General features: G+C 37.6%; 1 protein-coding gene across 3 annotated transcripts in view; it reads left to right on the forward strand.

Annotated features, from left to right (window-relative positions):
- Positions 1–13,503, forward strand: part of SMYD4 (SET and MYND domain containing 4) — a 38,648-nt gene that overhangs the window by 4,579 nt on the left and 20,566 nt on the right. For all 3 annotated transcript variants that reach the window (XR_005721613.1, XM_040243786.1, XM_040243787.1), the window contains exon 3: positions 11,112–11,256. Coding sequence is in view for 2 of the 3 variants with exons in the window: in XM_040243786.1 (XP_040099720.1) it covers positions 11,112–11,256 (145 nt within the window). In the remaining variant the exon portion in view is untranslated. The remainder of the gene's footprint in view (positions 1–11,111; positions 11,257–13,503) is intronic.

A 13,503-nucleotide genomic window follows, 5' to 3' on the forward strand; every position in this document is an offset into this window, starting at 1 on the left:
CTTTTTGTATACAAAAACACACATGACTTCTTCTCAAGCCATTTGCTGGATTCTGCATCTCTGTTGTGGTAAGTTGAAAATCCTAGGGACCTCCCTGAAGGTCCAGTGGTCTTCTGCTTCCACTGCAGGGGATACATTTTCAATCCCTGGTTGGGGAACTAAGATTCTACATGCTGCGTGGCACAGCCAAAAAAAAAAAAGTTATTAAAAAGAAAATCTTTGCTCAAAACATGCAAAGACCAAAACTTTCATGCATGAGAAGACAAGAGACCTTCTAGTCTCTCAACCAAAACCTCAGGAGGTCCACACCCGAGGAAACCACAGATGTACTGAGTTTTAGTAAGCCTGTAGCCCAACACTGATCCAGTTGAACTCTTGATTGGATAAATGTAGGCCAGCCCTCATACTGTCTGTCTAGTATAGGAAAGAAGACACTTTCACGGTGGAAGATGTTGTCTTGCTTCCTTATGTCTTTTGTACACAGTGTCAGGAACACACATTTACTAAACATGCAGAGGGGCAGAAAAATAACCAATAATGAAGAAGAAAAAAATTAACATTAGAAATAGATCGATTGATGTCTACATACAGGAGTTTACAGACTTTTAAATAACTCTGATTAACATGTTGAAGAAACTACAGGAGATGGACTAAGCGGATAAAAAATAGACTGCAACAGAGAATGAGAATCTATTAAAAAATCAAATTTAGGTATTCCAGAGTAGTCAAAATCAAAGAGGCAGAAAGTAAAATGGTGATTGCCAGGAGCTGAGTGTGGGGGAAAATAGAGGGTTATTGTTTCCTGAGTTTAGAGTTTCAGTTTTACAAGTTATGGAAATGGATGTTGACGATGGTTGTGTAACATTATGAACGTATATGATACTACTGAATATATACTTTAAAATGGTTGAGATGGTAAATTTTATACTGCGCGTATTTTACCACAATAAAAGTGATTTTTAAATAATAGAGGCAAAAAAGTAGACTTTTCAGAATTCAAAACATACTGTAATTGAAATCAACTTAATTCTCAAGCTTGACAGAAAATTGGATGCAGTGGAAAATTAGATTAGGAAAGTGGTTTACAGGTTAATGAAAAGCAAAATAAAGCACAAGAAGAAAAAAAGAATGGAAAAAATGGTATGGCATACAGAGATATATAGGATACAATCAAATGTCTAACTTACCTGTAACTGGAGTGTCAGTAAAGAAGAGAGCCAGATGGAAGCAGTACTCTAAAAGGATGACCAAAGATTTTCTAAAACTGATAAAAAGACATCAACCCACAGATTCCAGAAGCCCAGCAAGTCCCAGACAGTGTAAACATAAATAGAATCACACCTAGAGACATCAGACTCAATCTGCTTAAAACTAAAGGAGATAAAAAGAGGAAATCTGAAAAATAGCCAGAGAAAAAAATGTCCATTGTCCTTTTGGGTGTAAGAATATGACTGATGGCTAGTTTTTTTCAGTGAAACTGTAGAAACTAGAAGACACCTGAATGGCACATTTAAAGCGGTGAAAGAAAAACAAAGTAAAACTTTAGCACCTAGAATTCTGTACCTAATGAAAGTACCTTTCAAAAATAAATACAAAAGAAAAATCTGAGAGACTGTTTCTTCGGCAAATCAGAGCTTTAAGAAATACTGAAGTAAGTTTTTCAGGTTAGGAAGCATTGTAATTGCAGAAAGGAATGAAAAGGTACATATGTGGGTAAATAGTTTTGAATTAATTATTTAAAATGATGACAAAAATAAAACAATGATGTTAACGTCTTATGGGATTTAAAACATTTCAAAGACATGACATCAGTAGTTCAAAGGGCAAGATGAGTAAATGGTGTTAAATTGTTGTAAGGTTCTTGTGTTTGGGAAATGGTAAAATAGTATTGTGGGTTTTTTTTTTTAAACTGTTACAAACAGTGCTGCAGTGAACAGCTTATATGTATGTTTTTGTACATATATTTAGAACTTAAGATGGATTGTTCGAAGAGGATTTGTTGTATGAATGGTTATGAGCATGAAAAATTTAATAAATACTGCCAAATTGTCTTCCAAGAAGGCTTTACCCATTTACCATAAACACACTCTCACCAGCGTTAGAAAGCAACAGTCTTTAATTTTGGCACCCTTAAGGACAAAATAACGTTTAAATTCACATTTGTCTGATGACTAGTTACAGTAACACCATTTGCAATGTTACCCATTTCTGTTTCTTCTGTTAATTTTTTGTTCCTGTCCTTTGCCCATTTCTCTAGTGGGTCATTTATCTTTCTCTTGTTCATAAGAAGTCTTCATGACTCTGGCTGTGTATTTCTTTATGGTATATGCTACTAATTTTTCTCCTAGTCTATTATTTATCTTTAAAAAATTTTTACTCATGGTGTCTCTTGTGTATAAATTGTATGTATGTGTTTTAATCTGTACACAGCCATATCTGTCATTTTCTTTTATGGCTTTTGGGTTATGTGTCTTAGGGTAGTCTACTCTTCCCCAGGATTATAAAAAATGTTTTATTTTCCTCTAACTTTTTTGATAGCTCTGTGTTTTAGTTTTAGCTCTCTAATCCATCTGGAATTTATTTTTTGTATATGATGTGAGGGAATGTTTTAAGTTTTATTCCCCAGATGATTTCCTGACATCATTAATTGAATAGTCCATCCTTTCCCCAGTGCTTCAAAATGCCACATTTATTAAAAATTAAATTCCCACTTATCTGTAAATGTGTTCCTAGGCTCTATTTCTGTGCCAAAACCAAAGAGTTTTAATTACTGTGATTTTATAGTATCATATTAGAATTCTTTCAGTCAAGTGACAGAACGCAGCCCAAATTAGGAAATCTACAGGCTATGAAGCTAGGATGTGCAGAAAGGCAGACCTATTTTTACACAAAGTTGTGTCCAGGAGCTCAGAAGATGTCATCAGACTCCCATCTCTTCATCTGTTAGGCACTCTCTCCCCCTGGTACTCAGGGTAGCCATTGGTAGCCTTGAGCATACCCTGATAATAGCTTAATAACTACAAGAAAAGTGGTCATCTTTCCCAAGAGTTTTGCCCCCCAAAAAAATGTCTTGAGTTGGACTCTGATCAACCTATCTTTGATGGCATGCATACCCCTTCAACCAAAGGTGTGGGCTCCTCTGAGTGGCCAGGCCTGTACCACATGCCCAACCCGCTTGTGAAATTGGGGTCAGTTCTCCTCCAACCACAAGGAATGGTTTCCCCCTGAGATTTTATTACCAGACGTAGTGAGAAAGAGCACTTGAAGGCAGAAAAGTCTGGTACAAATGTGGCTTTGGTCTCTGTTAAGCCAAGTTCCCACACACACATACAGGGTCATTCTTTTTCAAGACTATCTTGGCTATTTTTATATACATTTCCCCCATGTGAACTTCAGAATTGACTGTCAAGTTCAATAAAAAGTGTCATTGGGTTTTTGGAATTGTGTTGGATTTATAGATTCATCTAGGGAGATTTGACATCTTTACAATATTAAATTTCCTCATTCAAGTAAAGGGTATGCCTTGCCACATGTTTAGGGCTTCTTTTATGTCCATAAGTAAAATTTTTTATCATTTTCTTTATATAGATCTTGTACATTTCCTCTCAGATTTATTCTTACTTCTTACAAGGTTTTTGTTGTTCTTGTGAATAAGACTTATCCCCCCAATTAAATTATCTAACTGATGATTGATGGTATAAACGTAAGCTAGGAATCATAACAGGCCACCTAACTGTACTTTCAACTTTATTTCATCATTTTTATGCCAGTCCAGTTAGAATTTTTAGTACGTACATCTGCAAGCAGTAATCTTCCTTTCCAATATTTGTACCTCTTCTACCTTTTAATTATAACATTAGTTAGACCTCTAGTGCAGTGTTGAATAGAAATAGCCATTTAGGACGTTGCTACAGGTATATAGTATTATGTAATACCCTTTTCAGTTTATGGAAGTTGCCTTACATTCCATCATAAATAAGTGCTGAATTTTATCAGTTCTTTTTTTATATATTAGTATCTTCTAAGAGGAATGATCACTTTCTTTTTCTCCTTTAATCTGTTAATGCAGAATTGATATCAGTAGCTGTACTAAAGTTGAACTGTTTTGGAGGTAAACTCTGGTTATTATCTATCATTTTTTTTGAACACATGGCTAGATTCAATTTGCTGATGTTATTTTTAGGATTTTTATATCTGTGTTCTGAAATGGTATTAGATGGCATGTTCTTTTTTGCTCTATTTGTCAGCTCTTGGTGTCAGGGTTATGGTAGCCTCACAGCCTGAATTGGAGAGTTTCCCATCTTTCTGTGTGCTCTGAAATAATTCATGTATTGTAGGGATTATTTGATTCTTTAAAGCTGGTAGAAAATCTTGTAAAACTGTGTAGACATGGTACCTTATTAAGTGGAAATAGTTTCCTTTTTTAGTTCATGTTTTATCAGAGTAATATGCATATCAGGCTTCCCTGGTGGCTCAGACAGTAAAGAATCTGCCTGCAATGTAGGAGACCTGGATTGGGAAGATCCCCTGGAGGAGGACATGGCAATCCACTCCAGTATTCTTGCCTGGAGAATCCCACGTACAGAGAAACCTGGTGAGCTACAGTCCATGGGGTTGCAAAGAGTTGGACACAACTGAGCAACTAAGCATAGCACAGCAGAATATGCATATAATGTAAGAAGTCAAATAATACTTCAAAGCTTATAAAGAAAAACAGCAATTCTCTGTCTTACTTTTCCCCATTTCTGTTCCCCAAAGACTGATATTTAAAATTATTTTCACTGTTTCTTCCAGTATTTAATTTCATATTGCTAAACAGTATGCTCAGAGAAGGCAATGGCAACCCACTCCAGTCCTCTTGCCTGGAAAATGCCATGGACAGAGGAGCCTGGTAGGCTGCAGTCCATGGGGTCGCTAAGAGTCAGACACGACTGAGCGACTTCACTTTCACTTTTCACTTTCATGCATTGGAGAAGGAAATGGCAACCCACTCCAGTGTTCTTGCCTGGAGAATCCCAGGGATGGAGGAGCCTGGTGGGCTGCTGTCTATGGGGTCAGACACGACTGAAGCGACTTAGCAGCAGCAGCAGCAGCAAGCAGTATGCTAATAATGTTTTGAGTTTTTAGTTTTAGATGCCAAATCTAGCTCTCTTACTCTCAGTTCACATGCATGCTGCTGCTGCTGCTGCTGCTGCTAAGTCGCTTCAGTCATGTCCGACTCTGTGTGACCCCATAGACGGCAGCCTACCAGGCTCCTCCATCCCTGGGATTTTCCAGGCAACAGTACTGGAGTGGGTTGCCATTGCCTTCTCCATGTATATTTTTGTTTTTCCCTCATTCTGTCATCATAACTATATTATAGTTCACAATGTGTTAGTTCAGTTCAGTCACTCAGTCATGTCTGACTCTTCGTGACCCCGTGGACTGCAGTATTCCAGGCTTCCCTGTCCATCACCAACTCCCGGAGCTTACTCAATCTCATGTCCATTGAGTTGGTGATGCCATCCAACCATCTCATCCTCTGTCATCCTCCCCTCTTCCCACCTTCAGTCTTTCCCAGCATCAGGGTCTTTTCCAAGGACATCAGGTGGCCAAAGTACTGGAGTTTCAGCTTTAGCATCAGTCCTTCCAATGAATATTCAGGACTGATCTCCTTTAGGATGGACTGGTTGGATCTCCTTGCTGTCCAAGGGACTCTCAAGAGTCTTCTTCAACACCACAGTTCAAAAGCATCAATTCTTTGGCGCTCAGCTTTCTTTATAGTCCAACTGTTACATCTATACATGACTACTGGAAAAACCAGAGTTTTGATTAGGCAGACCTTTGTTGGCAGAGTAATATCTCTGATTTTTAATATGTTGTCTAGGTTGGTCATAGCTTTTCTTCCAAGGAGCAAGCATCTTTTAATTTCACAGCTGCGGTCACCATCTGCAGTGATTTTGAGCCCAAAAAAGTAGTCTGTCATTGTTTCCATTGTTTCCACACCTATCCGCTATGAAGTGATGGAACCAGGTGCCATGATCTTAAGTTTCTGAATGTTGAGTTTTAAGCCAACTTTTTCACTCTTCTCTTTCACTTTCATCAAGAGGCTTTTTAGCTCCTCTTCACTTTCTGCCATAAGGGTGGTGTCATCTGTGTATCTGAGGTTATTGATATTTGTCCCGGCAGTCTTAATTCCAGCTTGTGCTTCATCCAGCCCAGCATTTCTCATGATGTACTCTGCATATAAGTTTAATAAGCAGGGTGAGAATATACAGCCTTGATGTACTCCTTTCCCTATTTGGAACCAGTCTGTTGTTCCACGTCCAGTTCTAACTGTTGCTTCTTGACCTGCATACAGATTTCTCAAGAGGCCAGTCAGATGGTCTGGTATTCCCATCTCTTTAAGAATTTTCCACAGTTTGTTGTGATCCACAGATGTATAGCTAATAGAATATAATACGGGTTAAACCAGTTTTCACCGTGTATATCATTATGTCTCTGTAGATATCATGTGAACCGCAAAGTATATTTTGAATTACATTTCCTTTCTGATACAACTCTTGTTTTCCCTGAAGTTAATTATTCCCTCAGTTTTTATTTGTTTTGTGTATCTCTCACTACTTCATCCTCAAACTTCTTTACTTAACAAGTTAGTTCTGAAGAGCTGTTTGTAAAATTAGCTAATCATAATCTAAAATGACCAAAAAAGATTTAAATTTCTGATCTCCATATGGCTTGTCCGTTAAAGGAAAATGTGCATTGGGCCTTTAAAGCTTAAAGCCAGGCATGCACTTTTCTTTTTTGCCATTTACAGTCTTTGAGGAATATTTTCCCCAGTTAGATGCCTTTTGTCAATATCAAGACTTCCTGAGACAAGTGAACCTCTCCCACTGATAATCTGCAGTGTCCTAGGGAATCCTTAACAGAGTTATTATCTGTACTCACTGCCTTTCCATTTGTTTTGATTTTATACTGGTACAACTGGAATACTTTGTCTTACCAGAAATCAAGGAAATGCTCAAAGACTAATGGACTTATGTAAATAAAAATAACATAGGAGCCAGTCTGAAGAGTTTCCACTGTCCAAATTTAGGACAGTGTGAGCATCAAAAAGTATGATGGTAATGGTTTATAAAAATGAATTTTTTTAAGTTCATGGTGATACTCAAATAAATACATAAATCAGTAAAAGAAGAAAAGAGGGCAACATTTGTCTTTTCAGAAGAATGCTAATTAATAAGTTTAAAAATAATGATAAAATTAGAAAATCACCCTTTTGTAACCCCCAGTGTAATAACTGAATTCTGGCAATAATCATCAATGGATGCTCAAACCATTAGAAGAAAGATCACTAGAAAGAGATTATTTCCATGGCCTCAAAGCCCCACAGATTACTTATTAATGTTACTTACTACAAGAGGAAAATTATCTTTATATTGGAGAAATCTAACAGTCACCAATCAAATGACCAAACAGCATCCTCAGTGGTGGTGGGACTGACTGCTTGACATTATGTGTCTCCTGGTTTGAAACAGCAAAAAGTATACAGATTTAATAATGTACTAATACTCTTGGCAAAAATTGTTTGATCTGAATCTAATCATGAGGAAACAATGAGACAAAACCAGAATGTAGAACATTTTCCTGGCCTGAATCTTCAGAAAAGTTAGTCATGAAAAAGAAAACAAAAATCATGGAACTACCTCAAAAGAGACTAAAGAGAAATAATGGCTAAGTGCAGTAATTAGAACCTTGATCCTGCATCAGGTTGGGGTAAGGGAAAAAAAAAATCTTAGGAATAACGGAGAAATTTTAAATGATATTTGAATTAGAGTTAATTTTTTAGGCATGATAATGATATTGCAATATCAAGATATAGGAGAATGTCCTTATTCTTAGCAGAGGCATGGTGAAATACTTGGTGAACTTCCATGATGACTGCACTTACTTTCAGGAAAAAAATGTGCACGTGTGAGTGGATGCTAGTTATTAAGCTATAGCTTCTCAGCTCTTATCTTCTGTACTCTCTGCTGGGGCTGGGCCTTTCTGCTTTGCCTATCAAGCTTATAAGAGGCTCTACCTCTCTAGGGCTCTATAAAAGAAGGCATGGCTAGAGGAAAGAGCTTGGTTCTTTCTATCTGCTTTCAAGTTAGACTCTACATGCCAAAGAATGAAGTTGGACCTTTACCTTAAACCATGTGCAAAAGCTAACTCAAAAATAACTCAAGTAATTTAGTTGATTTAAGAGCTGAAACTATAGAACTCTTAGAAGAAAACATAAGCCCAAAGCTTATAAATTGGATTAGCATCTTTTCTTGGCTCTGAAACCAAAGGCGTGGGCAACAAAAGAAAAAACAAGCAAATCAGACTTGATGAAAAGTGAAATATTTAGTGCCTCAAGTGGCAATACCAACAGAGTATTTATTCTGTTGGCAGTTTTCTGCAGGCAACCGACAGACTAGGAGAAAATATTGCAAATCGTATAGCTGCTAAGGGATTACTATCCAGATTATGTAAAGAAATCCTAGACTCAAGAACAGCAACAACAAACCCAATTAAAAATGGACAAAGGACTTGCATAGGTATTTCTCCAAAGAAGATAAGCACCTGAAATAAGCATATGGAAAGATGCTCTTAGCATCACTAATCATTAGGGAAATGCAAGTCAAACAACAGCAAGATACCTTATTGTCCTAATACTCGTTAGCATGGCTACTATCCAAAAATAAAAAATAAAAAGTGTTGGTGAGGATGCAGAGAAATTGGAACCCTTGTGTACTGTTGGTGGGAATGTAAAATGGTATAGCCATTCTGAGAAACAATATGGCAGTTTTTCAAAAATTTTAGACTAGAATTACTATGTAATCTAGCAATACCACTTCTGGGTTTATACCCAAAAGAATTGAAAATGAGACTTGAACAGATTTACTTGCACACCAATGTTCAGAGCAGTATTATTGACAATAGCCCAAGAGTGAAAATATCCCAAATGTCCACTAACAGATGAATGGATAAAGAAACTGTGGTATATACATACAATGGACTATTACTCAGCTGTGAAAAAAGAACCTTGGGAATGTTAGGCTTAGTGAAACAAGCCAGACATAGAAGGACAAACACTGTACGATTCCACTTATATGAAGTACCTAGAATAGACAACTTCATAGAAACAGAAAGTATAATAGAGGTTACCAGGGCTGGAGGGAGGGAAGAATAGAGAGTTATTGCTTAATGAGTACAGAGTTCTAGTTTGGGCTGGTGAAAAAGTTCTGGAAATGGATAGTGGTGACGATTGCACAATATTATGAATGTACTTAAACTGTCCACTTTGACATAGTTAAAATGATAATTTTTAAAATATTTACCTCAATAAAAAGAATTAACCAGAAAATTGTTCCATCTTGGACTTCCCTGGTGGTCCATCCATTAAGACTCTGAGCTTCCTCAGCAGGGGCCACTGGTTCAATCCCTGGGTGGGAAACTAACACCTACCATGCCACAGAGTGCATCCCCACCAAAAGAAAAACGTTTTTCATCTCACTTCCACACATTTTTTATCCTAACATTCCAAAAGAAAATTTGACATATTAAGAAAAAAAGACCATCCATTTGCTTTTCAAAACTTTTAATTACTGAGTTAAACTTGGTGCTGCAAGAAAGAATGAGTTATTGCAGCTTAGTTCTTAATTACACTGAAGAACAATTACAAAAACATTGAGTTTGTCATCATTTTGGATTAAGATTAAAGAATAGTCATTGTTAGGCAAGAAGAGTTTTCCTGTTATTACTGTTCATCACAACGTTTTTGTTTGAATAGGATTTGCAGATTTAACCTAATTTAAAACAACACAGAAACAAATAGAGCAAAGAATAGGATCTGTGTGTATCAGATGTACGTGGGTTATTGTCCTCATATTTTCTGGACTGGAATAAATTTTGAACAGGCAAGCACACCTTCTGAATTAAATAAAATCTTTCCTTATTTTTCTTTCTCTGTTATTTATTTTGAGATTTTTTTCTATATTGTGTTTAAATATTAATAAAACCATATTTGACATTAAATGAAAGATAATGTTTTGTGAAATTTCCATATATACACAGATGCATCACACTGAATCACAACGTGAAAGGTATTTCTTGTGGTAGATCTTTGTAAACAAAAATTTGAAAAATAGTTTTCTGAACATTCTTGATTACCCCTTTAACCAGAGAGTTGCTTAAGAGGATTTTTAGTTCCCATTTTGTTCATATTTTGTTTCATTACACTGTATAGTCAGAGTATAGGCTAGGTTATTCTATCCTGTTTTTCTTTATTGGAAGAAAGGTATATGTTTGTATATTTCTATATTAGAGAATTCATATACTTTCAAACACTTTGCAAACTGAAACAATTTCAGATTTTCTTGCAAAAATAAGGTAAAGAATGGCTGTGCAGCACCCTTCTTTCCACTTCTCCAGATGTTAGCAGTTCACTGCACTAACTGGATGATTCATCTTCTCTCTTCCTCTTCTTCAGTCTTCTCTCCCCCTCCCTCTTCTCACTCTCTCCTTCCTCCCTCTCTCCCCTGTCAGCTGTTCACTCAGGTATTTTTTAAATAAAGTTTAGGTGGAGACTATGTCTTAGTACAGACTCTTGTGTATTATGTCATTCTCCACACCCAAACTTCTGTATAATGCATTAATCCAAGGAATGGTTTATTGGCCAGTAATTATGAGATATAGAATAAAAAGTGTACGGGATTTCCCTGGAAGTCCGATGGTTAAGAATCTGTCTTCCAGTATAGGGAACTCAGGTTCAATCCCTGCTGGGGGAACTAAAAGATTCCACGTGATGTGGGCTTACTGAGCCCACGTGCTCTAGAGCCCATACGCTGCAGTGAAGACGCAGCACAGCCCCAAAATAAATAAATAAATTGTATTCTGTCCTCTAAATAGAAATTCTAGTCCCTTTGTCTCTGAGACCAAAGGTGGTTTCCCCAGTCACGTTCCATAACACATCCAACCTCTTGTGTCCCAGTATTTTATAGGCACTCACTCCTGTTTCAGGTGCAATGGTTCATTTCCCTTGAAATAACAAATCTGTGCCTTTTTTTTTTTTTTTGGTCTTTGTTTTTTCTTTCTTCGTGAAGACCTGAGGATGAGATGTTTTTAAAAAGGCTTTCTGGAGGCTACGTTGTTGGAAAGGACCCCAACGCTTGCCTTTTCTACAGAGAAAAAGGAAACAAAAAATTTCAGGCAAAGGATTATATGGGAGCTGCAGTGCTGTACTCTAAGGTAAGACCTACCCCAGCCAAGCAGGAGGAGTTGTCTCGACAGTTCAACAGTGCATATTTCTTCAAAAGATAGAACCAAGAACCATTCTTGCTAAGAATGGTTCTAATTCTAGCCACTAGTAACCTTGTTTGTTAATTCTGGATTGGATTTGAAAAAGAAAACTGGTACAACTCTGCTTCTGTTCATATTCTGAAACAAAGGAGAGTTTGTATTGTATGTCCCAAATTCTGTCAAGAAACTTCTCTTCACATATTCCCTCAGGCACAAGTGTAGCAAGCCTTACTGGAAGCCTTGGCCTCCCTCACCCGTGTCTGTCAGCTCTCACTGAATTGTGTGCCTTTTTTGTCTGAATAACTGATGAGGCTGTTGGTGTGTGATAGTCCCAATTTAGAGAGAAGTTGGATTTGGGGGCTAGCCACCAGGTTAGCTTATAGCCAGTGTGACTTAGATTAAGGCTCAGTTCAAGTCACTCAGTCATATCCGACTCTGCAATCCCATGGACTGCAGCACACCAGGCTTCCCTATCCATCACCAACTCCTCATCAAACTCCTGTTCATCAAGTTGGCGATACCATCCAACCATCTCATCCTCTATTGTCCCCTTCTCCTCTTGCCTTCAATCTTACCCAGAATCAGGGTCTTTTCCAAGGAGTCAGTTCTTCGCATCAAGTGGCCAATGTATTGGAGTTTTGCTTCAGCATCAGTCCTTCCAATGAATATTCAGGACTGATTTTCTTTAGGATTGACTGGTTTGATCTCTTCACAGTCCAGTGGACTCTCCAAGAGTCTTCTCCAACACCACAGTTCAAAAGCATCAATTCTTCAGCACTCAGCTTTCTTTATGGTCAAACTCTCCCATGCATACATGACTACTGGAAAAATCATAGCTTTGACTAGACAGACCTTTGTTGGCAAAGTCTCTGATTTTTAATATGCTGTCTAGGTTGGTCATAGCTTTTCTTCCAAGGGGTAAGCGTCTTTTAATTTCACAGCTGCAGTCACCATCTGCAGTGATTTTGGAGCCCCAAAAAGTAGTCTCTCACTGTTTTCATTGTTTCCCCATCTATTTGCCATAAAATGATGGGACCGAGTGCCATGATCTTCGTTTTTTGTATGTTGAGTTTTAAGCCAGCTTTTCACTCTCCTCTTTACTTTCATCAAGAGGCTCTTTAGTGTCATCTGTGTATCTGAGGTTATTGATATTTCTCCTGGCAATCTTGATTCCAGCTTGTGCTTCATCCACCCCAGCATTTCACATGATGTACTCTGCATATAAGTTAAATAAGCAGGGTGACGTACTCCTTTTCCTATTTGGAACCAGTCTGTTGTTCCATGTCTGGTTCTAACTTGCTTCTTGACCTGCATACAGATTTCTCAGGAGGCAGGTATGGTGGTCTTGTATTCCCATCTCTTGAAGAATTTTCCAGTTTGTTGTGATCTACTGGTCATGAGAACTCCATTAACAATATGAGAAGGCTTCCAGAGTAGGAACTGGTAAAAGATTCCTGAGTGACTTCCTTCCATAATTTTTTAGAGATAAATACGGATTTAAAGCAAGAATGTATCAATCCCTTAAACCAGGTCTGTGAACCCTGTCTATTGAAAGAATGAGTGTGTGATTGAAGTGAAAGTGAAAGCCACTCTGTTGTGTCCAACTCTTTACGACCCCATGGACCGTACAGTCCATGGAATTCTCCAAGCCAGAATACTGGAGTAGGTAGCCTATCCCTTGTCCAGCGGATCTTTCCGACCTAGGAATGGAACCAGAGTCTCTTGCATTGCAGGTAGATTCTTTACCAACTGAGCTATCAGGGAAGCCAGTGCTTTTGAAGTGAGTACCCCCTACTCTGCATCTTAAACAGACCTATGCTTAAAGTTTGGAATTAGTTTTCCAACTATCAGACTAACAACAGTATCTTCTAAAATTGATAAAAGCTCTGCTTTGTGATGCTACAAGAAAGTATTTATTGGAACAACGTGTTAGTGATTGCCGAAGAACTAAAACCCACTAGATGTAATGATCACTGATAAATGCCTTAATAGTTCTTTTACAGAGCTAATCTTTCTTCAGCTGCATGCATGCGTGTCATAAATGTGATCACAGGGAAGTTGTTCAAGGAAAATAAACTAAAAAAAGTAAAATCAGATGAAAAATTAAGATTTGTTCTGAATGCAGGAGGAGATGAGCCTTCCTATTTCATGAAGCTAGTATTTTGGTGATTATGGTACTTTGCCGTTTTCCCATAG

The sequence above is a fragment of the Oryx dammah genome, unplaced genomic scaffold (genome assembly GCF_014754425.2).
Source record: "Oryx dammah isolate SB20612 unplaced genomic scaffold, SCBI_Odam_1.1 HiC_scaffold_8, whole genome shotgun sequence".
NCBI classification, from domain to species: Eukaryota; Metazoa; Chordata; class Mammalia; order Artiodactyla; family Bovidae; genus Oryx; species Oryx dammah.